This window comes from Pipra filicauda, unplaced genomic scaffold (assembly GCF_003945595.2).
Source record: "Pipra filicauda isolate LSUMZ 115617 unplaced genomic scaffold, ASM394559v2 scaffold113_size4260070_pilon, whole genome shotgun sequence".
Lineage (NCBI taxonomy): Eukaryota > Metazoa > Chordata > Aves > Passeriformes > Pipridae > Pipra > Pipra filicauda.
This window is the reverse complement of record NW_024103585.1, coordinates 7899-34732: the sequence shown is the minus strand read 5'-3', so window position 1 is coordinate 34732 and position 26834 is coordinate 7899. Positions and strand designations below refer to the sequence as shown.

The 26834-nt window shown below is 36.7% G+C and overlaps 1 protein-coding gene across 2 annotated transcripts; it reads left to right on the top strand.

The window, feature by feature from the left end:
- The first annotated feature begins 6 nt into the window (after nucleotides 1-6).
- Nucleotides 7-26616, top strand: TUBGCP6 (tubulin gamma complex associated protein 6). 2 transcript variants are annotated; one of them, XM_039383514.1, is made up of 27 exons: nucleotides 7-1233; nucleotides 1942-2036; nucleotides 3801-4608; nucleotides 6050-6213; nucleotides 7591-7801; nucleotides 8317-8490; nucleotides 9547-9668; nucleotides 9988-10063; nucleotides 10506-10615; nucleotides 12433-12524; nucleotides 12617-12756; nucleotides 14499-14648; nucleotides 15275-15356; nucleotides 15433-15521; nucleotides 15704-15819; nucleotides 16432-16570; nucleotides 16663-16779; nucleotides 17026-18334; nucleotides 18739-18794; nucleotides 19049-19241; nucleotides 19502-19670; nucleotides 20987-21128; nucleotides 22072-22266; nucleotides 22516-22648; nucleotides 22883-23096; nucleotides 24183-24382; nucleotides 26137-26616. In XM_039383514.1, the coding sequence occupies exons 3-27, from the start codon at nucleotides 3862-3864 to the stop codon at nucleotides 26226-26228; spliced, it is 5232 nt and encodes a 1743-aa protein (XP_039239448.1). In that variant the 5' UTR covers nucleotides 7-1233; nucleotides 1942-2036; nucleotides 3801-3861; the 3' UTR covers nucleotides 26229-26616. The 2 variants fall into 2 exon arrangements, with proteins under 2 accessions (XP_039239448.1, XP_039239446.1); XM_039383512.1 differs by lacking the exons at nucleotides 7-1233; nucleotides 1942-2036 and adding an exon at nucleotides 3002-3215.
- Nucleotides 26617-26834: the final 218 nt, after the last annotated feature.

Below are 26834 nucleotides of genomic sequence, written 5' to 3'. Positions count from 1 at the left end.
ATGAGCGTATCTTCCATGAATTTGTCTAATCTCTTAGAGAACTCAGTTTATACTCTTGGCCTCTCCAGCATCCTGTGGTTGTGAATAGCACTGTTTCTCTGTGTGATCTGTGAAAGAGTAACTTTTGATTGCTTTTATGCCTTCTAGTTCTTCTTTAATGAGGAACAGCAAACAATTGTTCACATATGCTTATTCTGATCTGTTCCTCGGCAAGTATCCAATTAAAGCCATGCAATTTAATTAAGCTGCCAGTTAAGTGGATTTTGACATAACATTTGAGAAAACTACAGAATAAATTATTTGTTTTAATTTACAATGCTGATACATAAATTATCTAAGCTAAAATAATTTGTATGTTGATAAGTATACATAGTGTATTTACACATTACTAATTAGGAGTATGAAATGAGAGAATTATTGATATTCTGAAGTGTAAACTCAGACATTAAAAGGAAGCTAGGTATACGTATTGAAAAAAAAATTTGCTACTTTTATATTGTTATTCTGCAGGTAGCTCCATAATAGGATTATGTAATGTGTGGGGATTTTGTAATGCATATGCTTGGCTTTTTAGAATAACTGAAAAAATATTCTATCTCTTAAAAATAAAATAGGGTTACAGTCTTCCAAATATAATCTTCATTTACTATCAGCATTTCAAAATACAATTTCTGCAAGCAAACTATATTGATTTAGACTGTGAGAAGTCCAAAAGTCACTTATTGATGAAGCAAAATATATCACTATTTTCCACTTAGAGAAAGTAAATGATTCATAAAGTAAACAAGCTCCATGCTCCCCTTCCCTCATAACATTTTCTGTCCCTAACCTAGCATTATTTCTTTTCAATCATAAAAGGAAAACTGCAAATCTTTCTCTATTTGAAAGAAACAAGTTTTACCTTTTTCAGAAAAAACTCCATTTTGACACACTTTTATTTGAAAATGGAAAGTTGCTCATTCTTGCTACTAATACTAGCAGTTTAATTATAAAAGTTTGTTTTAAAATATTTCATGTATCACTGAAACAAAGAGAGCTTGGTTCACAGGAGTATTTTTTTTCTTCTTAATTAGGACACAGAGATAAATTTAATGCAGAGTGTAGCCAAAGCATTAGTGGGTGCTTCTCCACCTCACTTTGGAGTTTATGTACCTCCTACCCAAGAAAAAGTAAATAAAATAAAAACATTAAGAGACCAGTTTCAGCAGGAATGGAAAATGCTTCAGTGTTCAGGTAAGTTGTCTGGTTTTATCTTTAGCTTTTATTAATATATACAGGTTTCTGAAAATTTTATTAAATACAGCTGGGTCCTGTAAGTCAGTGGGATATTAAAGTCAGTGGGACCAGACTGATCTAACGTGAAAATGTTGAAACTCTGAATGCTTCTAATTCTGCCACTTGAGCCAGAAAGCACCCAATTTCATAGCATAACAACAGTACGATTCAGACTTTGAATACTGTTCCTCCAGAATTTTGGAATGAAAGTACTAAAATACTATGTGCTTAAAGAATGGATAACTGACTGTGCACTGGATCTGATTGCTAACGTGTTCTCTGAATATCACCAAATCAGGTGATATTTTTATACATTTAACTTGTCCACAAATAACTTCACATAACTGAATAGAGATTAGTCATGCTGCAAGTGCAGTCACAAAGAGCTGAGGATCAGGAACTGTGTTTGTACAGGAATCAGGCTAAGCAGGGATGTGTGTTTTTAAGCATACTTGTCTAGTAATGTTTCTCTGCTGAATGACTTCTATTTTTCAACAGGAAAAGGAATTATAAAGATGGTCATATCTCTCTAAAAGAAAATGCCCTTCTATCTTTCAGAAGTGGCCAAGAGCGGGGGTCTGGTTCCAATAAAAATGTTCTTATGGGGTCAGGAATTGCAGTATGAGCTTGATTAATAACTGGTTTTCTTACTGCTGTTCTTTTCAGTGAAGGATGAGACTTCAAGAAATTGACTTCAGAATCATTTTACAAAGCAGAAGAAAAGGAAAATATGAGGACTTCACTCTGCCCTCCTTTCAAAAGTAAATTGTCTACATAATAAGTAAAAAGCCCAAGTCCCTAGAGATTTGGTAGTGGCCTAAGGGTACATCATGTAAATTCTCAAAATTAAACAAACATCCCAAGGCAATAGCCATAGTATGCCTTGTTTTGTAGCATTCCAGATATGATTTAGGGATCATTTCCAAGAGCACTTTTCTGTGATTGTGACTTCAATGTGACGTTTTGATTTCAAACACTTCAAATTATTTTTATACTGGTACTGCTACTGGGCTCAACTTTATATAATTCAAATAACTAAATCTGGTTTTGCAGTTCTCTTTTTTTAATTGTTCCCAGTGCTTCCCTTCTCATTTGTTCTGGTTTTCAGATATTGCTGGATGGGAAATGATACCCATCCTTGAACATTTTGAAATTAAAATATTTTTCGAAAGAAAAGCCTTGTGAAACATTTTCACAAATGAGAGGTGAAGGACATGAAATGTTCTGTTTTAGTTCAGAATTTCTTTAAACTTTGAACTCCAAAAAAGTATTTACTTTTAAGCTGGAAATTGGGCAAAGGCCAAACTTCACCTTCAAAACTTTTCCTTACAGGAGATTTGTTGGTTCATTCTTCTCTCTCCTACTCTCTCCCCTGAATGCCTGCCTTTTTTTCCCCAAGGAAAACGCACTTTCTGAGAAGTTTCTTAAAAATCCCCTTTCCCTGACTTTGTTCAACTGAATTTCTAGTGTTTGAACGATATGCTGTATTTTGATATGTATTTTTCTAAGACCTTTAATAAACGCGAATTAAGAGGGAGGGAAGAAAAAGTGTACTCGTGCTAGAGTTTGTTGGCAAATACCGCCAGAAGGCTGCAGTTTCCTTCTGACGCTCGGGACAGGCGCGGTTCGTTGCTTTCTGGCACCAGTTGGCTGATTTTTTTTTTTTTTTTTTGGTCAGCTGACCACGTTGTGAGTATCGCAGGAATGGTTTAAAAATCGTGACCTGCTCATCGGCGATTTGTGTTTCGGCGCTGACGCCGCTCTGCGGTGGCGAGGCCCGGAGGGGCGGCGCCGCCCCCTCCCCAAGCTCTGGGGGCTCCCCCCGAGCCGCGGCCCCGCTCGGCCCTTCCCGTCGCGCTCGGGTGACGTGGCGGCGCCGGCGCTGGGGAAGGAGGCGGTGTCACCATCCCGCTCCCGCCACTGCCCCGGGAGCGCCGCAGGTACGGCCCGGGCGGGGAGCACCGGTGCGGGAAGGGCTGGGCTGGGCTGGGGGGACAGCCCCGCGGGCGGTGCTGATGGCGGGCGGCGAGGAGGGGCTATCGCGCCGTGCTCAGGCCCAGCAGGATGCTCAGGATGAGCCCCGGCCACCGGCAGCTCCTCCGGGACATCGCCGCATCTCCTCGGTGGGTGCTCCGGATGCCCCAGGGATGGCGAGTGCCCTCTGGCCGGCCCCGCGCTGCCTCGCACCGTCAGCACCCCTGCGCGGCTCCGCGGCTGCCGCTGAGGCCGCTGCCGGGGGGATGTCTCCTGGGAAAAGGGAGAGGTGTTCCCACAGGAATCCTGTATTACATCAGGACAACCTTCTCCTATTTCAGTCCACCCAGCAAAATCAGGCATTTGGAATTAAGCTTCCTCCACCATCACTTCACTTGTGGATCAAAATTACAATGTGGTTTTTATAGCTCGTTTCCGAAGTATCTGCTGGATCAGTTCACTCATTTTGGCCTGTCTTAGTTTGAGTTAAAGCATATTCATCAATTTCTCGCACACATTATGAGTTTCTTCCTTTTCCTGATATTTTTCAGATCTTCGCATGAAATCAGAGATCCTGACTGTAACTGCTGAAACCTGACGATTTGATTTGAAATGGCGAGCATTACACAGTTGTTCAATGATTTGTGTGAAGCACACTTGACAGGTTTGCCATGGAAGGTTCACTTGGGCAGGCAGAAGATCAGCAAAAGAAGGGCTAAGCAAAATCTGAAAAGGGTTGCTTATAATACCCTGTTCATAAACCTTTTTCAAGATGAGGCTCGTAAGCTGCAATCAAACATTTCCAGACTTCCAGTGAAAAACAAAATTTTGATGCTGTCTTTCAACTTGAGAGTTGGTGGCCTAGGTGCTCAAGCAGATAGACTGGAGAATCTTGTGGACAAACTGGAAACAGCTGAATGCTTACCATTTGCTGAAGTGAATTCTGTCTTGGATCTCTTAGTACAGCTTGCTGGAACAGGCCCTCCCCAGCTTGTACCACAAAAAAAGGACTATTTTATGAACAACAAATATGTTGGGAGAAATGTCAAATACCAGGGTTATGACTATTATGATGTGAGTGTGTTTGAAGCTGACATACAGTCTCTGATAACAAATGAAGAATGTCAGTTCAATGACACAATTCAAAAGACACTTCAGATAATGGAGTCGGCCCCTGGCACTGGACTCCCTGCCATAGGGCTGTTCTCACAGAGCTGCCCTGCTGGGGACAAGTTTGAGAAAGAGACGCGAGTCTCACTGTTCGGTGCCCTTGTCCACAGCCATACGTATGATATGGACATCAAGTTGGATTTGCCACCAGTGCCTGACAATGCAGATTTGTCTGGACTTGCAATTAAAGTACAGTAATTTGTTTTGGACTTATGCATGCTTTCATTGTACCAGTTTGAAACTATGTGTTAAAATGTAGGTAGTGGTTTAATTTGTGATAGAAGCATATAACAGTGGAATTTAAGATGGAGCAGGGATTCTTTCTTTTGCAGAGAAGCAGATAAGCTTGTTGGATACAGAGATGTATGATAACAAAAACCTTGGTCTTGTCCTATAGCTATGTCAAAACCCATCATGTGGCCACAGGCTTTACTAATTTAAGCCATCAGCTGTATCTGTGCCTTCCCCACCCTAGCAATCTTTTGCTTGCATTTTTACCTGCTTTGTCTGTTGAACTCCTCTGCAGTGTTACTTACTTGTTAGTGCTCAGACTGATTGCATCAGCGTTCCTGTCTGAATGTACGTGCTTTGCTGTTCAGCTTACATTACCTAACTTGCTGTATTTTTTATCTTTATCTTAAAAGATTTTTTTTGTGTTTTTTTTCATTGAATGTCCTAGTTCCTATTGTCCTTTCACCTTTTCAGTGTGTATAGTTTCTACTGTATCTTTTTTTCCCCTTTTGCTGTCCATTCTAAATATTTTTGCTGTTTTATTTTCACGGAAGTACTGGATAAAGTTTCAGGTTTTTCTTTCCTTCCATTTTTACTATGTGTAGATAGGCTTTTCTATAACGTACCTTTTGATCCTCATCTTATTCCCTCTACCTAACATATGGATAGATCTAGCAATTCCCTTAATTCAGGGTCTTAATTGAAACTTGAAGACAGACATGTTAAATAGAAAACTCCTGTTTCATTCAGTGTGCACATATGGGGGCAAATTGTAACCTGGGGGAGGCAGAACATTTTTGAGCTAGTGCTGTACTCTTTCTATCAGATGGCAAAATTTGCAATTTCTTGAGGAACATGATGCTTTTTATGTGTGTCTTTTACTAAAATTGAGGACAATTCTGTATGTATGACTCCTGTTGTATGTACACTGTTTGGACACCTATAGATGTTCTGCATATGAATAAGGGAAGAAACTATGTTAGTCATAGTTAACAAAATGTTTGCAAATTGGAAGAGTTAGAGTCTGGGTCATTTGCCTCAAACAAAAGGCAGAGCTGTATGATTTTATTAATGTTACATATTGTTAAATATCCATACCTTAGATTCTAATTTTGTAGAACTGTATGATTACTGAAGGAGGAAGTTTCAAATTTAACACTAACAAGCACGTATATTATTTTGATGGTGATTGCCATTTTATGTGTAGGCATTAATACCTGTAGAGACTCACCAAATGAAAAGAGTGCTTACAGTGAAAACTTAAAATTGATATAAAGGGAGGGTAGGTAAGACAGGTTGGGTCACATGGAGTCACTCAGTCATGTATGATAGCAGAACATCTTTTTTATTAGCTTCAGTAAAGTATTTTCATGTCTAACATTTGAACTCTCTCTGACAGGTTCCCCAAAGTATAGATCAGTCAGAAGATGAGGGATTTCAGTCAGCATCCAATCTGACTCCTGATTCTCAGTCAGAGCCGAGCATGACTCCAGACATAGACTTGTGGGATGCAGTGCTTACATATGGACCCAGCAAACGAAGATGTTGGGAAAGAATTGGATAGTATGTGTCTGATCTGACTGGCAAACTTACTATGCATTGTATGCAAATTTGTGAAGGTTTATGGCATCTTAGTTCCAAATGACCTCAGTATAAATAGAGAAATGTGTATTTCATTTGCAAAATTCAATATACTGCATTAATAGGGATAAAGGAATAAAGGTGGTGAAGTTTCAACAAAATAATTCTTAGAGTGCAGCAGTTTTATAGGAAGAGAAAATCAACTTGGTCAAAAAAAATGAAGGTATTATGAAAACTCTTGCTGTTTATGTGAAATGCAGCATTTTTCTAACTATTCTAACTTCTTATGTGCTATGCAATTTGTCTCAGTCTAAAATGATTCCACATTTTCAGTTTAAAAAGAGAAAGTGGTAATTGTAGAGCAGCAGAAAAATTAAACCCATATCTTCCAGTATTGTACAGTATTGTATTCCTTTTCCCTGCCTGTAACCAAAACAAATTATTGCAACAGATTTCTCGAAGGTCTAGGTAGACTTGTAGTTCTTTTGGCTGCTGAGTAGAAGATGCATCTCCTGAGAGAAGGCTCTATACAGTCCTGTTAAGTCTTCCTGGCTTCCCTAAAATGGAAGGGGAAAAAAAAGACATATATGGCAGGTATCCTCCTTGCATTCCTGATGGACAGTGGTGTGCCTGATTCTTGGAGAAACTTTACTCTCTATGTTTTCTGTAATTTTAAGTAGTTATCCAGTGATGTGCAGTTGTAGTGTTATACAGTCTGAGCCTGAGAAGCTCGGAAACTAAGTGCCCTGATCTGATTTTTCAAAACCCACTTTAGCTTTGTTCCTAATACAAGACAGTTTTTCTTGCTACCATTTAGACTATAAGGGTCTTAGATTCAAATATAGACCATATGCCTGACAACTTTTGTGTAATACCTGCTACCAGAATTCAGAATTTTTGGAAGAATTGGAAAGAGAAATTATTTTGGACGGGAGAGTAATCTTTGCTAGGAAGAACTAAAATGTAGTAATATAAGTTCATTCTAGCATTTTGAGCATATTTCTCTCTAATTTATTTGAATATTACTATTAAATGAACCATGGAAATCTGGTATATATTGACCTCGTTTTCCTAATGTGAAAACTGCATCAGGGAAGGCCATGACAACAGCTGGTAGTTCTCTGTCAAGGATTCTGTCTCTGAACTGATGTTCAAATTATTTACCTATTTCTTCACTGTACAGAGTTTGAGCTACGGTTTCACTGACTGAATGTATGTTCCCTTAAAAATGTACTATATTACAAGTAAGTTTTGTGTGAGGAATTCTGTGTAAAATTCTGAAATGCTTTATTTTTCTGTATGAGATATATTTCTTTCTTTTCATATGATCACCTTGTAATGTTGTTTACTCTGACACAGCCCACCTGGTAAAAAAGAGGAACCGTATCTTACTGAAGCAGGGAGAGAAGCTTTTGACAAATTTTACAAACTTCGAGAAGGGGAATTACAACTGTTCAGTAATACTGTACTTCAGCTTCCTCAGCTTGTGCTGATGAAAGAACCTGAACTGGTTAAGGATGTCTTGAATGTCCTCATTGGTGTGGTATCCACTACATTTTCACTCAATCAGGTATGGATGATTTTTATCAACTATGCTTCTTAGTTGAATCTTGTTGGTTTTTTCTTCGTAGAGGTTTCCTCTTCAATACATGTACTTCTGTTGAGATATTGCAGTTGTGGATAGTGTTAAAAGGTTGAATGTTGCCTAATGGCAATAAAGCAGTATTTATATATTGCAGTAATTATGTTATTGCAGTAGGCTAAGAGTATTTGTAGTCCTATAAGTGAAAATAGGTTATGAATACTTGAAAATAGGTGTGTAAATAGTTTTGTAAATTGGATTTTCTTTAAGGAATTAGATAATGAGTCATATTCTGTATATTTGAAGATACCATTCATACTCGTGAAATTTTGCTACAGTTTAATGTTTATCTCACTGTCCTAGCTATATAGTCTCAGTCACCACATTGTCTAAACTGAAAATTTGTCTGCTGTCATTTTTGTGTGTAAATGTTTGCTATTTTAAGTCAGAATACAGCTATGAAATACTTAAATCTGCCTTTTTTTCACCCTGTTTTCTTTTAGGCTGCACAGACATTTGTGATAAAGGAGGGGGTATATGTGTCTGGAACTTCACCAGAGACAATGCACAACCTGCTCTCAGAAGTTGCAGAGTATGGAACCTATTACACACGACTTAGTCGTTTTTCTCTTCAGCCAGTTTTGGATTCTTCATACAGCAAAGGACTTGTGTTTCAGGTAAAACAATTTTATTAAATCATCTAGATTTAATGGGCCAGTTATCTTATGTATAGAAGGTAACTTCTAATTAAAAGGTAAATTAGAATTCCGTATAAAGCTGGAATTTCTGCATTCTGCAAAACTGTAAAGTATTTTAAATGTAATGCTCTATCCCAGCTTCGCAATGAACAGTACCACTATATTTAAATCACAGCTCTTTGTGCCTAGGGCTTCCTTGCACTGAAACATGCAGTAAAATGTCTTCATTACCTGAAGCATGATTTGTTTAGTCATGTTGTTTTGTTGTGGACTAAAGGAATATAATTTTTAGATGTTTTAAAGACATTACGTATTTATACGGTAAGATATATAAGATTAAAATACACAAACTTTATTAATACAGTATGTGTGTATATATATATAAAATATATATATATTTTTAAAATGAAAAGCTGAAGTAGAGAAATATGGTATTTAATAGCTTTAATTACTTTTTCTTTGTTCAAAATTAAGTGCAGATTTTCCCTGTCAATCCTCTGTGTATTGTGCTGAGCTGTATGTACCCCATGTAATATCAGGTGATTTAATCTCTTTCCAATGCATAGAATTAAGTTAGAATTAGTTATGAAAATTTTTTTATTGTGAATATTTGATTTACAGAAATGTTATTCAATTTCTGTTAAGAAGGTCTTCTTAGAAAAAGTTCTAGATGAGTTTTTTCCAGTATCCAATTTAGGCATAAAAATAAGGAAACAGGTTTCCCTAGGTTTGTGTTCTAGACAACAGGGAGCTCCTCAAAGGGCAATGCAAAGAAGCTGAACCAAGATGCTTTGTTATACTGTGTGGCTACATTGGATGTGTAAAGAGTATAGAGGGGTCGTCTGGCTAATTGGAATGTCTGAAGTTGCATGGACCCTCACTTTCCCTTACTTTATTGTACAAGTCCCTCTTACCTTCATATGCCAGTTATTTAAGTAAAAGGTTTGTTTTCATGCTGATGCAATTGATATGAGACATTGATAAACCATTAACAACTTTCACAGGAGCACTTTAAATATTTTCTGTTGATACTAGGCATTCACGAGTGGACTGAGAAAGTATCTTCAATATTACCGAGCCTGTGTTTTGTCAACACCTCCTACTTTAAGTCTTCTAACAATCAGCTTTCTCTTCAGAAAATTAGGTCGTCAGTTGAGGTAAGAGAATGATATTAAATGTTTAAGCTTTTCGTAGCAGGAAATTGCAATTTATTCGTATACACTCTGAGTAGTAAATGGGCATTCTTACTTAGTCTATCAGTATTTTTCCTCTAATTTTAACAGAAAGGTTGTTTTACATCCAGAAGATTGGAGGGGAAATATGTACGGTCTTTATATTCAGTTTCTTTGTTATCCCAGTTATCCTTCAGCAAATACGGTATGATTGTGTGATATTCAACTTCAGCGAAGTTCATCATTGTAATCTCAAGAAACTTCTGGTTGGAATTTTTATGTGTGTTTTAATCCTGTTTTTTAGGTATTTAGCTGAACTTTGTGGCATAGGAACAACTGCACTGGGGATCAGTGGTGGAGCTGGTGCTTCATTTCCTACGGTGATTTTTAGTTTGATGTTTTTATGTTTGGTTTGTGTTACAATGTTAATATTCTTCAAAGTTACATTGGATGAAATACTTAGTCTTGGTCTCTCTGCTAGCAAAGTTATGACTTTGGACTCCAATTAGAATACTGTTATCCTGTGTTTTCAATTCCTAGAGAAAACACAAGGGTCTAAAATAAGCCTTAGGGCATTTTGGTTTATTCTAGTCACATGAATCCAACTCTATACATACTTGTTTCTCTTTAGTGACTATAAAGTGAGCTTGAGGTAACTAGCTCAGGTAAAGTGATCTTAATTGCAGATAAATAGAGGAAGTGAGATGAATCCTACCTTCTGTGTCTAGTGGACCATGTAAAGCCATGTCTTTATGAGTCTTTTGTTACTAAAGTTGTAGTGCAGTTTGCTGCCTAACGTTAGGTTGTCTTTCAATTTTTTAGGGTGTTAAATTGCTTTCATATCTGTACAAGGAGGCTCTGAACAACTGTAGCAATGAACATTACCCAGTTCTTCTGTCTTTGTTGAAGACAAGCTGTGAACCATACACAAGGTGCGTCCATACTGTTCTCTGCATAATTTGAGTTTAAGAGTTAAAAATTGGTCATCTGGTGAGTAACTGCCCATTTAACAATGGCTTTTAACATTTAAAAAAAAAAGTCTCTATCTGCAATATATATTAAAATTAATTAATCTTGCTGAATCCTTCTTTCCCTCTTTTTTTCAGCTCAGTAACAATATAAGGGTTGTATGTGTGACTAGATTAGTAAATAAATACGTGTAAATAAGACTTCTTTCTTGTTGCTGGTCCTGGAAATTCATACTGGAATATAAGACTCAGATAAACTTTTTTTTTTCTCATACCTGTAATAAAATCCTGAAAATGGCAACTGACAAGTTTCTCTCCTCGTTGCACAAACTGGGAAAATTCATGCTTATTTCCACTATCTTTTTGTTGTGGGCGTTTTAGTAAGCAAAAATGAATAAAATATCTGTTGTAACCAAATGATAATAGAAGTAGAGTTCCTTGGATTGCAACAGTTTTGTTAAGTAGTGCACATCAAATTAGAAACTACTAGTTTATAGACTTCTGAAGAGATGCTTTTTTTTTTAATAGCTGTTTACAGGAACTGTAGCTGTAGTCCATCATCAGTTTACAATGTTACTTAATAGATGTAATGATACTTAGTAAGAGAATACAGTCTGTCAAAACGCTCTAAATTTAGGACTCCTCCACGGCCACCCTTCTTGTGTTTCCTTCCTTCTACATAAAATGATCTTCAGAGAAATTTAATTTCAGATTTACCAGAAGACTCACTGAAATATCTTCACAGCTTCTGCCCTTCTATTTATAGAAGGAAGTCAGATTTCTGAAATACCAATGGCAGGATTTCATGGCATCACAAGGAATCTAAAAAAATTTGAAAGTATGCTTACTAGTATGTGATACTTACTGCATTCATTCCTAAATTTGTTGCAGATATGTATCAAAGCATCAATCATATGATCAAGGCTGCCATGGAAGGAGGTCTCCATTATCTGCAGAAAGTGTTATCCCATTCATTTGTTAACCTGAAAGAAATTAAATAAGTTGTTGCTCAAGTAAATCATAGAAACATCAGGTTTAATAATTTAAAAGTTCACAACTTTTTACTTACAACCTTAAAATTGAACAGTGGTTGCTGTGTTAAATGCTTTCTCTTTGTTACACTCAACGTCTAGAAGCAGCGTTAGTAAGAAAAAAATATTATCTTCAAGGAGCTCTGTCTGAGCCTTTTTATCTATAGCTTCAGATTGTGTTGTAAAAAAAAAAGGTATTTTTTATTTCTTCAAAAGTTTGGTTTCACACAGAAAAAATATGAGAAAGCATGAATAAATATTCCAAAATAGGAGTTTTTATTATTCAGTGTATATTAAAAATGCCTCTATGTCCAGGGAGGAAGTGCTTGGTATTGCATCTTTGTTTTATATCCTTTTAGTTTTTCCCTGCAGAAATTATCTCTCTTTAAAGCAAATCCTTTCTGCTTATCTCTCTCTGTGCTCTTGATGCAGTGTAAAGATCTCTATACATTTTTTATGTATGCTTAGTAAATATATATAGAGAAATAAAAAGATTGTTTTAATTAAGGCACTGTTCTTTCACCAAAACTAATTATCAGTGAATTCTGTATAAAAATGGTTTAAGAAAATTGTAGAGCCACAGTCTCCTCTGTATACATTTAAATATCAGTGTCACAGCACTTGTTTTTTATCCTGCTTATAGCTTGTGTCTTTTGAGATTTTAAAGAATATACAAATTGCTTGGTTATAATAAAGATGAGAAGGCAGGAGGTTTGACTTTCAATATTGTACAATTTTATTTTTTTTTAGATTTATCTATGATTGGGTATACAGTGGTGTATTCAGAGATGTTTATGGAGAATTTATGATCCAGGTGAATGAGGATTATCTTTGTTTCAGAGGTACAGTATATATATGGAGCATTTATAATTTATATTATTTGTATTGCTAATTAAATAACTAAAATATATGCTTTCATCTTTTTGTTATGTAGATAAACATTACTGGACTCATGGTTATGTTTTGATTTCAAAAGACGTAGAAGATTGTGTCCCTGTATTTCTTAAACATATTGCTAATGATGTATACATATGTGGGAAAACCATAAACTTGCTGAAATTGTGCTGTCCTAGGGTAAGTTTTGGGTTGGTTCCTTCCTATGACATTGAGAAAATCATGTCTCCTTAAAGGAAGTTTTTAGGTTTTTATCAAGTTCACTTCTTTATTGAAAACCAGTATTGGATAAGTAAATCTTGATTCTTGAAAGGCAATTACTTGCTCTCAGATACTTGTGAGCTGATTATCCACTCTACTTGCTAACACCTCACTGCAGAAATATAAATTTTAACAGCATCAAATTTATCATATCCAATGCACATGCTGTATTTCTTACTTTTCTTCGTATTAAAAGCAGAAATGTTTTAGGTGCTCAAGCGAGGGCCTTCCACTTTTCACACAACTCACACTACGTGTTGGTTCAAAGCTGCCTCACTTACCAGGTCTTGACTCAGTTCTGCACAACTCTTGTATTCCAGCTTCATCATTACGTTTCTAAGAAGGCCTTAAATAGTTCTGTTTATTCATATTTTGCAGAATGAGTCTTGTTCTTGATAAGAAAAACATGTTAAACTACTTTGTGTCTTCCCTCTTCTCTATATATGTCTAAAAAATTAAACAACCAGAGAGGTGTCTAAAGTCAATAGGCGCTCTTTTTCAGGTAACTAATATTCTCTTTCCTTCTAAGACCAGAGTCTTGACAGAGCAGAGCAGCTCATTATCAGCTATCTAGTATTAGGTATAAGCATAATACCTCAAGTGAGATGTCCCTCTGCTAGTTCTCCTGAGCCTGTTCTCATAAGCGTTCCCAAACCATGACTCTGTTGTGCCAGTAGTACTGGGCTTTTTATAGAAGTGTCAGCCATCATTTCTATGATAATTTACAGCTTTATCAGTCACTAACACGGTATCTTAGTAGTTCCCAGACACTGTTCTACAAGGGTAATGTTTGCAGTTAAACCTTCCCCCAGGTTGTGTGGCACCCAGGCTCAGTTATCTTCCATCTGAGAGTTACAGTCACATTTCATACATTTCATCCCTTTTCAACAATGCCCTCAAGAGCTGGCTCTTCACTTCTGCTTAGTCTGGTGCATTCCCAGGAACACACCTCTGGGCATCCCATCTTCTGGCTCTTACCAGTAGACAGGGAAATCCAGTGTGAGTTTGCTCGTGCACATCCTAATTTTTTTTTTTTCCCAAGCTCGGTTACCTGTTTTCTGCACTGAGTAGAGTAGCTTCAGAGATTTAGGGGTGTTGAGATAGAGTAGAAAGAGCTAAGATACTTAAAAAATAGGTACTCTGTGATGTGCACTGACTGTGTTTTTGAGAGTTACATCTTGTGTGGAGCTGTCTGCTGTAGGTGTGTGTTAGTTCTATTCCAGACATTTCCTACTGAGTCGGGGTCTGTGGGGAATGTAAGTGAATAAAACCTAACTTTTGACAGGAGAGATGCATTCAATGCTGAGTTACTCATGCTCAGTTAATCTGGATATTCAGAAAAGGAAATTTGAGACGTTTAGAACATGATTAGTATAAATGTATGTATTGGATTTTAGATTCCTGTCCAATTCAGTGGTAAAGACAGAACCCTGAGAATCTGCCTGTGATCCAAGCTGTGGAACATTGTACCTGTGTCTCCTACTTTGACTGATATAAATGCTAAAACCAATGTTTTTAGTAAAAAATTTTAGATCCTGTATAGAGACTTGTGTCAGTGTCTTGATGCACTACTAAGTTAAAAGAAATATATAATATGAGTACATAATATAAAGTTTTGCTATTTAAAAAATGTATTTAAAAGGAAATTTCTCATTTTTCAGCATTATATCTGTTGGTCAGATATACCTGTTCCTCGGATTTCAGTTATTTTTTCACTTGAAGAACTGAAAGAAATAGAGAGAGATTGTGCAGTGTATGTAGGTCGAATGGAAAGAATTGCCCGATACAGTTCCATAAGCAAGGAGGAAAAGGTAAATGAATAAAGGAATAAATACCTCATTGGGATTTTTATTTTTAAATACTCAATTTTAATTTTTATTATAACTTTTAAAGAATTTTTATTTATGGTTAGAATTTTTTCACTGGTCAATTGCTGTTTTAATTGTTATCATAGCAAATAAACTTCCTTAATATAGCTTTTAAAAGTATAGATGGTGTGTTGTATTTTCATATATTAAACGAGTGTTGGACTTCCATCTTAGTTCTTTGCAGCAGCAGATTTGTCCTCATACTGAAGAGATTGTTAGATCCTAATTTAACAAATGTGACAAGCTAATTAGTAACCAGATAAGACTATTTGTAATTTGCATAGCTAATCGTTTTTCAGAACTTTTTAGTTAGAGACTTCTGTCCTTCAGATTCCGTCATGTAGTGTATATATCAGATGGATTTCGTTTGTTTTAAGATCTGGAGTATTAACTTTCAATAGTAGTTTGCAGACTTTCCATTTAATTAATTGTTTTATTCATATTTCTGTATTATATTAACATATTAATAACCATTATAAAGTGTGTACCTGTCTGCTACAGTGTATTTTCAAATCTAAAATAATAGAAAAAATTCCACCAGTAGTTTTGTTTCTTCTTTTATGTTTTAGGATTTGCGCATGGAAATAGCCAAACAAGAATTAATTGTTCATGCTCGGGAAACTGCTAGCAAAGTACTAAAAGCCATTAGTGGTAAGTTGCAGTGGTGTTTCATGTATTTTCTAGTGGGTTTGTTAATGTAAACTAAAGATATCTTCTTTTAATACAGATCAGCAAATATCAGAACGAATGGCTTTGGATGCAAAGAAACGGGAACAGTTTCAGAAGCTAAAAGACCAGTTTGCAAAAGACCAAGAGGTATCTCTGTGTGTTTCTAAAGGCCAGCTGTATTTCTTAGGCAAATAAATGAAAGGGTATCTTGATTTATTGTACTGAAGTTGAATGAATAACTCATGGGGTACAAATAAGAACTTCTTGCAGATGTGTGAGTTACAGCTGGTATTGAGAGTGGCTTTTAAAAGTATTAAATATTTATGCAGCGTCGCCTTGCAATGAAGCAGGAGGAGATTGATGATGATTTCAGCTATGCCCGAGAGCTCAGAGAGAGAGAAAAAAGACTGAAAGCTTTAGAAGAGGAAATGGAAAAAAAGGCAAGGTAAGTGTATCCGAGTAGTCTCCAAAACCATCATAAAGACCTCAGGAAAAAATTATTGTGTATTAAAATTTATGTAGTTCCCAGACACTGTTCTACAAGGGTAATGTTTGCAGTTAAAGGTGGATGTAAGGATTTTTGGTAATCTGTGAGCAATTTTGTTAGGAATGGTTAGAGGCCCAAAAATCTGGGACCCACTATTTTGTTCCAACCCTATGCAGTCTGGGTTTTGTTATAATCAAAATTTCAGGAAAAAAAATTTAATTCCATCTTACAAGTAAAAGCAGAGCCCAGAGTAAAAGCAAAAATGGTCACATGTATGTCAAAGCAGAAGTAAAAAACAGATGAAGGAGTTAGATTGATATTTCACTTTCTTCTGCTACATCTAAAAATACTTAAGATAAATAAGTGACCTACTAAGAATAGGTATAGAAATACATTTTGACTAAGAATACAGTCCTGTTTTTTCCACCTGTTTATTGTTTGTGATTGAAGCCTCTGGCTTCTACATTTTAAAAACTACTCAGTTTTGAAGTGCTGAAAAGCCTTATTCTGGGAAGATGAAAATCAGTAAGCAAAAATCTATAACTTAGCTTTTTTTTAATCTTCATTTAGGCAGGAATTAATTGACCATTATAGCAAACTTTCTGATGATGCAGCTCGTAGGGAACAAAGAACATTATGGAAAATCCAGCGACACAAGTTGGAAACAGCCCGTCTCAAGTTTCTGTTAGAAGATCAAAAACGCATTGAGGTATCTTCTGAAAATATTTAAGAAATGTAATTTAGAAAATTTTATATTTGGTACTTAAAGACTTTTGGGTTTGTCTTTTCTTTTACTTGTAGGAAATGCTTGAAAAACTTCCAGATGGAAACTATAGGAGAAAATTAGATATTATTCCTTATAAACAGTGCCAGTTGGCTTTGGATAAAAACTCTGTTGAGAAAGATCTACCTTCACAGGTGAGTTCATTCTCTTACATAAACTCCAAGTTACTGTTCCAGGTTTCCCTAAAGGGAGTTTAATTTCATTGTTCATTTCAGTTCAGTAAACACAAGGTTCATGGTAACAACAGGGTGGGTTGTTATCACTTACTTACAGTACGTATGAAAAACTGGAAAATTCTAAATCCTATAATAAAGTGGTACCCTAATTAGTAGCTTGATTATGTGACTAGCCATACAATGTAATAATTATTTCTTTTTTAGTTGTCTTCTGTGAAACCTCTGCATTCTAATGAGACAATCGACAGAAAAGAATCTGAGCCCGAACAGGAATATGCTCCTTCTGCTGACAAAGCACTGCCTATGCCAGAGACAGCAAATAATGATGCTGATCAGCATTTTCAGCCTGAAGCAGCAGGATCTCAAAGCAGTCTCCAAAGTTCAGAGAAAGCTTGCAGTCCTCTATGCTGTGCTGACCCCCTACCTGAATCCAATGTGAATATAGAAGATTTCTTATCAAAGCCACAAGATGAACAGTCTGTTGCCATTAGCATACAAGGATCTTCGCTAGATGAAGCATTCAGAAATATTAACTCAGATCTTTCTGAGACTTCTCAAGTAAGTGAAAGTCAGCCTGTCTTGGGAGGAGCACCAGAAGGAGAAGACAATGTGCCATTGCATCAGCAAACAGAGTATGATTTTAATACGGTCCTCAGACCATCTGCAACTTGGCAGGGACATGTTAGAGTTGGAGAAAACGTATTTGATGTGGAATACAGAAGGCCTCGGTGGAATATGCATGGACATGCATCTGATGCCAGCATTAGAGTGGGAGAATATGTACCTCAAGTGGACACTTACCAGCCCCATTCAAGCCCTTATGGGCATTCTTCAGACTCCCATATAAAAATCAGCAGCTATGTTTCTGAAGTTGAATCTAGCCGACCTCGATGGAATATTCATGGGCATGTTTCTGAAGCTCATATTAAAATTGGGGAATATACTTCAGAGATAGAGCCCTCAAGGCCTAGGTGGAACATTCATGGACATGCTTCAGAAGCCAATATTAAGATTGGAGAGTATGTGTCAAATGTAGCTCCTACAAGGCCTCGGTGGAGCATCCATGGCCATGCATCTGATGCCAGTATCAAGATTGGTGAAAACGTGTCGGAGGTGGTCTCAGCCAGACCTCGTTGGAACGTCCATGGGCACGCGTCACAGTCACACATCAAAATCGGAGAACTGGTTTCAGATACAGAGCCTTTGACATCCCGCTGGAGCCCATTTGGACACGCATCCCAGTCAAGCATCCAAATAGGGAAGTGGGCCCCATCTACAGAAAATGATCCGATACCTCATCGTAAAGCCATTTCAGGTTCTTCATCCAGCTCCACAGTACAGACACTTCTGTACAGTGAAGAGTTATCTCCTGCTGAAGGGAGCAGAAAGGAAGCTAAACTGTCACAAGTTAGGGAAGAAACTTTGCCACAGTCACAGATATCTGACAGTGTTACAGACTTTCCTGATGCTAATATTAAAGATGATAAAGAAGAAAATGAAAAGAAACAAGAAGGTAAAATGAAATTAAATTTATTCAGTCAGCATTTAAGGGCTTGTGAAAGTAACTGTAAATGTTTGTGTTGAAAATGGGTGCTTACTACTTAATTCCTTGCATAACTTTTCAGATACTGCTAGAATTCAGAGGAAAGAATAGAGCTTAGTCTTGCCTTCTATAGACAAGAAACAGAGCATTAAAAAATTCTAGCCTGAAACTATGAAACAGGACCTTGTGGGTTCTTGAGTAGTGAACATGCATAAAAATACCTGAGTGGGGCTATTGGGAGGGACTCTTATTGGAGTTTTTATTTCTGTGATGGTTTGTAAAGAAATTTTGAACAACATCAGGAGCAGATCTGAAGTATGAACTAAGTATTATAAGTAGGTCTAAGTAAATGCTGGTTTTAATTGTATTTACAGTAATTGCAGACGTGGTCAACAAGGACCCTTCTCCAGACTCCTTACAGAGCATACAGGTAAGAAACAAAAGTAGTTGTTGAAAAGATTTATTTTTCCTTTGAAGAATTAGACACACTGGTAGTTCAGGTACTAAGTTTCTCTCCTAATCTAGTAGTCATTGTAAAACCATATTGTTTTCACCTGTCTGAAGTGTACAGGTGAGTAGGCGCTTGTATTTTCAGTTGGAACAGCTGGTCAGTTACCTGAACATGTTAAGCCTGAGTAGACAAAGCCAGCATCTCTCATAAAATTGTCCATTTATGTGTTTTAGGCAGAAGAACCTGAAAAAGCCATTCCACAAGATACTGTGCCTCAGGAAACCTTAATTGCTGGAGCTAATGCTTCCAAGACTAAGGAGGAGGAGGGGGAAGAGGAAGATACATGGAAGAAAGAACAAGCTTATTTGAAAGCCTTATCAGATCAGTATTGTATTGAAAAATATCAAGATAGTTATGATTTGATGTGTAAGTAGAACTGTTGGAACAGTAGATCAATAGAAGATATGGTAAACCTGATCAAGAAAGCTGAGTGCCAAAAAAAACCCCCTGACTTACCAATAAATTATTGATGTTATGAACTGCAATAGCCAAACAATTTGCTCATAGGCACAAAGATGAGACGTTATGATTTTCTACCCTAGAGGTGTTTGTAGAGTTTAATTGGAACACATTATCAAACTTCTTAAATATAATAACTTACAATGTTTATATATTTTTAAATTTAGCAGAACTACCAGTTTCTCATCTCTTGCATCATGTGATACCAAGATCGTATACTTTTCCTGTGGATCCTACAGTGCAGTCGGCAACAGATGAAACTGCTGTACAGCTGAGTGAGCTCTTGTCTTTGCCAGTGCTGATGAAACGTTCTATTACTGCTCCTCTTGTGTCTCAGTGAGTATTTATTAGAAATTTAGCAATTAATTTAGATTTTAGTGTTGTGTTCTGTTTTGAGACAAGAGTTGCACAAAGGTTTGTTCTCTTAAATTTTCTCTTTGCTCCTAGAAGTGGTTCAGTGGACAGTCCATTACTAATTAAAAAGTTCAGATCTACGTGATAAATAGTAACATAAACTTAGATTTTTATGTGTGAATTAAAAATTTGAATGTCTGTTTGAAATACAAGGGCTTAGAGGGAAGTGTTTGCTCTCCAGCTTGTGGATTATGCAGCAGTGATTTTGACAAGATTAGTTTCATTGTTCTTTTAAAAAGAAGGTGTATTCTTTATAATGTATGTGTTTTTATTTGGCAGATGAAAACTAAGGGACTAAGAAAAGAAAAATCTTTTCATTATGTGAACGCTCATGCATATTGATCAGGGTATATTTCATGTTTCTATGGGAATTCCAGCTTCAGGGCTGTTTTGAAGTATATTAGAAGCTGTTCTTGTTACAGTTGGGATATATAGGGAAACCACATATATGTCAGACTGTTTTGTGAGTATATCTAATGGTGTTTTAAATAAAAGTTTTTGTTATTATGTACAAGATTAGCTTCTGTCATGAAAACAGTTGTTTACAGATGCGTTAATTCCCCTTTTGCAGTCTGCTTTCTTGTAGGTCTGAATTTCCGTTTACTAGCTCTGAGTATGCTATACTCCCAAGTTTGGTGCAATGTAGAAAGATATAATTATCTAACTTAATTTTAAACATCCAGACCGGCTCCCAGAATGATCTGTGTACAGATTCATGCATCTGGCAAAGCAAAGTGAGCAAGCCAGAGCTGCGTGCTGGCAGAATTAGCCAATCCCTGATAGGCAAGTTAAATTATTTAAAGCTAGGTTGAATACCTACACTATACTGTAAACTGTAGTGTAGACCTGCCATCAGTGTCTAGTGACAGAGCTTTACCAACTAGTATATTCTTCTTGGGGATTTAATAGTCTTTCTTAATCTGTTTTTGTAGATGACAGAGATAAGAAGGTTATTGATAAAATATTGCTCCAGGCCCCAGCAGCGTGTTCTAAAGGTCATTATACACAGCTGGTCTTAAAATACATCCCCAGTACTGTTCAAAACCCAGTTAACTGAAGTGATAGGTTTTAATTCTGGTAAATTTTGGATGAAGATTTTTTTGTCTCTTGTTTTTTTTGCCTATGTGAATATCATCTTAAGTTCTGGAGCATTAATCTAATGTAGCTACAGCTGAATGTTAACAGTAAGGAAGGAGTTGCATGTAAGTATAATACCTTTTCTGTGGTTTTATTCTTAGTGTTTCTCTTGTGAACAAAGCAATAGTTGATTACTACTTTGTGGAGCTGAACGTAGAGAAGCATTTTGAAGCACTGAGACACTTTTTGTTAATGGAAGACGGGGAGTTTGCTCAGTCACTCAGTGACCTGTTGTTTGAGAAGGTATTTGCTTTGTTGTCTTAATCGTTGTGTTTGAGTTGTCTGTTTTGGCTTGACGTCTCTGAATTAATTTGGATGGGAATGAGGGAATGGTGTGAATTAGAATCCTAGCTTTTGACATTTTCCTCTTTTGTACTGTGTTGAGAAGTCTCGTAGCAAGAAATTTAACATTGTAAGGACAGAGGCAAAAGGAGGTCTTTGGCAGATAAGGAGTCGTGGAAGGGTATTTCACTGTTTACTGTGAAAACTGCTGCATTATTGCTGTCCCCTCCCATCTGCTGGCAGCAGGGCTGGAGAGCCTGTAGCCATTAGCTAAAATCCATTGGAAAGCCCTGTGTTGCAAGATACCTACTCTTACCTTAAATATACTTAAACAGAGAGAGGAGAGTGCTGGGCCCTCTGATGAGACAGTATTTTCATGACTCACTGCTGTATTTGTGGGGAAGACAGCAAGGTAGGAGGGATAGCTTGGGTTAATATAGCTGGTTGCCAGTGGAGATATGCGCTGTAGGGGAATTAAGGCATTTCTGTGAATCCTAAGAATGCTTTAGACCCAACTGGAGAAAGCACTCAATGAATAGCTTTATTTGTAAACCTCTGAGAGTGCTGAGTTGATGAAATAGGCAGATTCGAGTCAGATAAATACCAGTTCTGTCCCTGGCTTTCTAAAAACTGTATTCCCTGCTGGAGGAATGTGTAGCAGCTCCTGAACCACAGCAGACATAGGAAAATAAATCAGTGCAGGTATGAGATTACCTTCATGCTGTGAACAGCAAATAGTTCAGAAGTTGCTTCTTATGCTGTTCATGCATCCCTACAGCAGAAGTAAAAATTTCCAATCCAGGAAGGGTTGTCACCACTTTACCATTCTGCTTTAATTCACCTGTGTTCAGGAGCCAAGACTCTTTACTGTGTAATTAGGATTTATTTTTTTTTTTGTCCCTAGCTTGGATCAGGACAGACACCTGGTGAATTGCTGAATCCACTGGTTCTTAATTCTATTTTAAATAAAGCATTACAGTACAGTCTTCATGGTGATACCCAGCTTGCTTCCAATCTTTCTTTTGCCCTCAAGTATCTTCCAGAAGTGTTCAAGCCCAATGCACCTGATGCTCTGAGTTGCTTAGAGCTAAGGTACAAGGTAAGAAAGCATGCAGAAAGGTAGAACAGTGCAATTATGCCATGGTTCTTATGTACCATGGTAGAGTGAATATGTTCTTAAGAATGGAGTAAAATAATTGTGTAATGGAAGTTACAGGATTTATTTAGCCTGGCCATTGCATTACATTATTAAAGTACATACATTAAATTGTTGAAATACTTGTATTTTTAATAATCTTGTAATTTCTAACTAAAAATGTAGTATGATCAGCACTGTTATTTCTTTTAGGTTGACTGGCCTCTGAACATTGTCATTACTGAGAGCTGCATGAATAAGTACAATAAGATCTTCTCCTTTTTGCTTCAGCTGAAGCACATGGTGTGGACTCTCAAGGATGTTTGGTTTCACTTAAAACGTACTGGTAAGTATAAGGAGTGAACTAGAGAGCATGCTGTTTAAAATGCCTTTAGCACCCTCTGCTAGACAGTTGCTTATAAACAGTCACATCAAGCTTCAAAAGCCACAATTTCTTTAAGAATCTTCCTTGGCATTTTAGAGAGACTCTACTAACAGAAACCTTCATTACTTTAAAAATCCTGGTTTTAGATGGTGTCTGTGGATGCTGATGATAATGTATTTCTGATTTTATTTTCAGCTTTAGTGAGTCACGCGTCAAATTCTGTTCAGTTTCGACAGCTCCAGCTGTATAAGCATGAAATGCAGCATTTTGTGAAAGTTATTCAAGGTTACATTGCTAATCAGATTCTTCATGTTACATGGTGTGAATTTGGAAACAAACTGTCTTCTGTGGGCAACCTGGAAGAAATTCACAGAACACATGCTGAATACCTCAACAAAGCAATCTTCAGGCAAGCTACCATTCTTATTTTTACTTCAAATATTTAAGTTAATGGAGTGGCTAGTTCTAGCCTAATGTATTTGTGCAAAACTGACTTCTACCTGACACACTAAGTAGTCTTTACATAAGAAAGTGTTTTTATGTAAGGAAAACAAACGTCATGGCATGTTGTGAGGTGTATTCTTGACGCTTCTCCTCATCTATCCATCGTTTTCATTTCTGTGGACTCCTTGAGTTACCTCCTGTTCACTGTGCCTCTGGAAGTTTCCATTCTGACCTAAGAGCTCTAAACTAAGGCTCTTGCCACAGTTCTGTTTTTCTTTCAGCCCATCCTTGTCATAGCCTTTGTAAATTATTGCTGTTCCATTCAGCATGAGTAGTGTGCACAAGTAAGCCTTGCTGAAGGATGTAAAATGCTTCTCCTGTACCTTTTATGTGCCTTTAATATATGTGCAGTGACCAGGGCTGGGCTTTGAAAGGACAAAAAGATGCCTCTGTCCACATTTATGAGCAGTGCAAGAGACACCTGCCTTTCAGGAATCACAAGCTTTTAGCTAGCTCCTTGGTTACTCTATATGAGGGAGAGGGGTGGTGTGAACAAGAGGAAAGAAGCCTAGAGTTTATTTGGTTTCTTCTTGAAGAGTATACAGTGGAATGATAAAGTGGTGATATGGAGGGAGAAGAGATGATAAAGAACAGAAATTATAAACTAGAAGAAATCTCTCATGTCTCTTTCAGTTTTAATCAGAAACAACTTGTTAGAGCTGCTGTTTGGATACCAGGGGGTGGAATGAAAGGGGATGAAAGATTAAAGAGACTGAGAGCATGTTTTTAAATGTCATCTCTTTTGCAAATACAGATATAATTCTAGAAATCAGATACACTGGGGCAAATATCAGTTTCTTGGAAGTGCAAGCAAATTATGTTAGTTTTAGGTACCTCGTTTAAAATCCCCATTACAGTTGGCTGCAGTCTTGTGGATTTTTTTTCAAGCAATTACCTTTAACCTAAAGGATTGTCACCCCTTTGTATTTTTAGTCTTACAACCAATTAATTATGTCAACTAATTTCTAAAGTTGTTTTTGTTTTCTCTTAGGGGTCTGTTGACAGAGAAGGCAGCCCCTGTGATGAACATCATACATAGCATCTTCAGCCTTATTTTGAAGTTCCGCAGCCAGCTCATCTCTCAGTCATGGAGCTTCGATGCAGGGAAGCAAATGGCTGTTCATCCCAACTTTGGTCTGATGCAGCAGTCATACAATACCTTCAAGTATTACTCTCACTTCTTATTCAAAGGTGAGAAATTGCATAAATTTTAGATAGAAGAAAAAATAACTGACAACTGAAAAAATTACAAAGATGTTTTGGTAGTATGACATAAAAGTAGGAAGATGTGTGTACTTAGTGTTAGAAAATGTAATTCCCAAATGAAAACTGCATTACTGTGGTTTGCAAAGATCTGTATATCCATTAGTTAAAATGTCCACAAAAGAAATCTAACAGATATCCCAAAACTGTCTGTAAGTTTTTGCTAAACTTAATTTACAAAATAAGAATTTGGTATTTAGCTCTATATATGTGCATACATTTTTATTGGCAGCAATGAGAGATAGGTAGATACAACTTAGAAGTAATTTTAGATATATATGCACTAGTTGAATATTACCATGGGTATGAGATTTGAAAATTCTGATTCCCATGTTGAACTAGAGCCTCCTAGCACTAGTTGGAGCTTAAAGCCAGTTCTCCAGGCAAGTCTTTTTCAGCTACACAGATCATTTGCCAAATGTACTTTCCTTTAACATGATAAAATTTTATCTCACTGTCAGCTTAGGCTATAGTGTGAAGAAATGGTTACCTGTCTTTCCTCTCCATTTCTCTTTCAGATCTTGCTTTTGTTTTTAGCACGAGTTCCTTATGATTCCTCTAGTACAAAGGTGGTTCATGGGGTTTGGGTTTCTTTTTTTAGAAAATCCCGAATTCCTGAAGGAGATGCAACTGTTTTTCTTAGATCTATTTTTCTAGAATATTATCTAGTCAGACTATATTCTTCAGGAAATGAGCTGCCCTTTTTATTCTTTAAGGGTGTCCAAAAATGGTGTCAAAGGACCAAAAACAGATATTTCAGGATGAGTTAGAATGGCTGCTTCCAAATTCTACAGGAAGTCAGAACACCTCTGGGAGCCGCCTAAGCCCATACTACGAGATCTATGGTTGCTTCATGGACAGAGATTAATAGACCATTCCGTAAGGAAATTCGATGAGTGACCCAGTTCTTTACACCCTCATTATTAAGCACTACAAAGCAAATGTGTGCTTGTTCATCTCCACTTGTACCTTCAGTCACCATGTATTGTAAAATGTTCTCTTTCCACAATGGGTTGATCCAGAATCCATTGAAAGCCAATACAAAGTTGTTTGGACTTCAATGGCTTTGGCTCGGGCCCTAACTTCTAACAATACACTTTCCCTTCTTCCTTGCATGCTCCTGCTGCTTGCTAATTCCCTTTATATTAGTGCATGGGATATTTGTGAGCTCAGGGAGTTTCTGTTGGCTTTTTTCCTTTGTAATTAAGGATGTTTAGAGCAGTCAGTTTGTTCATTCATAGCACCTGAGGGGTTTGTCCTAGGAATTTCTCTTTGGTTTTCTCTCTCACAATGGACTTTGCTCAAGAAAACTTCAGCAGAGCTACTTCTTTCACAGAGGTCACCAGAGGACCTAAACATACTTCCTGGTCAGTTGAAATTATGATAAGAACAATACCACCTAACTGTGAAAGATTCTATGATCTCTATGTTTCTGTGAATGCAACTTGATAAGGAAATGCTTTGTTAGAATAATACATAGTCTTTCTTTTGCATCTTTTTTGAAATAGTTTATAATTCTAGAAAGAGATACTGGAGTTACGTTGAAATGTACATTTGTTTTTATTGTCCTCAGATTTCTGCATTAGGCTTTTTTTTAATTAAAGGCACATTTAATTAATGTCAAGGCTGACTTTAGAATATTAATCTTAGTTGAAGCTTATTTTTTTTTGTTTTTCTTCCAGTGGTAACAAAGCTTGTAAATAGAGGATACCAACCACATCTGGAGGACTTTCTGCTGCGAATCAACTTTAATAACTACTACAAGGATAACTGAACTGTATATAGAGTAAGGATCACTGATAACATAGTAAAACAGAAAAAAAATATATATGCTTATGATTTATAGAAGCTTATGCAAATGCCATGCAAGGGGCATTTTTCTTCAGTGAAATAACCCACTATGTAATAGCATGAAGAAAATAACTACCACATACAGAGCATGATGATGCTTAAAATCCACCAAACCTGCCAGTTGTTTGATCTGCTGAAAATTGATGTTGTCATTATTACAGAGAGAGAAAAGCTGAGTGCCTGATCGTAACACAGGAGAGAGTGCAAAACTGTATATCTGTGAATGTGTAAATGTTGTATTTTCAGTGGTGTGAATTTCCTTGAATGTAAATACATGTATATGAAATAAACAGATACTTTCTAAAACTGCACTTGGTAATTGTTGGATAACTTGTGCCAAATTTAGCTTCTTTATACCTAATTTAAGCAGTACATCTTATTTTGTGGTGATTATGTAAAACACCTAAAACAGAAATTCAGCATCACTAAAGCACAACAAAACTGTAATTCCCAATATATTCCTACTGCTTTATATATAACTATATATAACTACTATAACTATATATAACTATATATAACTACTGCTTTC

Coding starts and splice junctions, on each gene's coding strand:
- TUBGCP6 (XM_039383514.1), top strand. CDS start 3,862: ATGGCGAGCATTACACAGTTGTTCAATGATTTGTGTGAAGCACACTTG. Junction 7,802..8,316: donor CTACATTTTCACTCAATCAG/GTATGGATGATT, acceptor GTTTTCTTTTAG/GCTGCACAGACATTTGTGAT. Junction 8,491..9,546: donor GCAAAGGACTTGTGTTTCAG/GTAAAACAATTT, acceptor TGTTGATACTAG/GCATTCACGAGTGGACTGAG.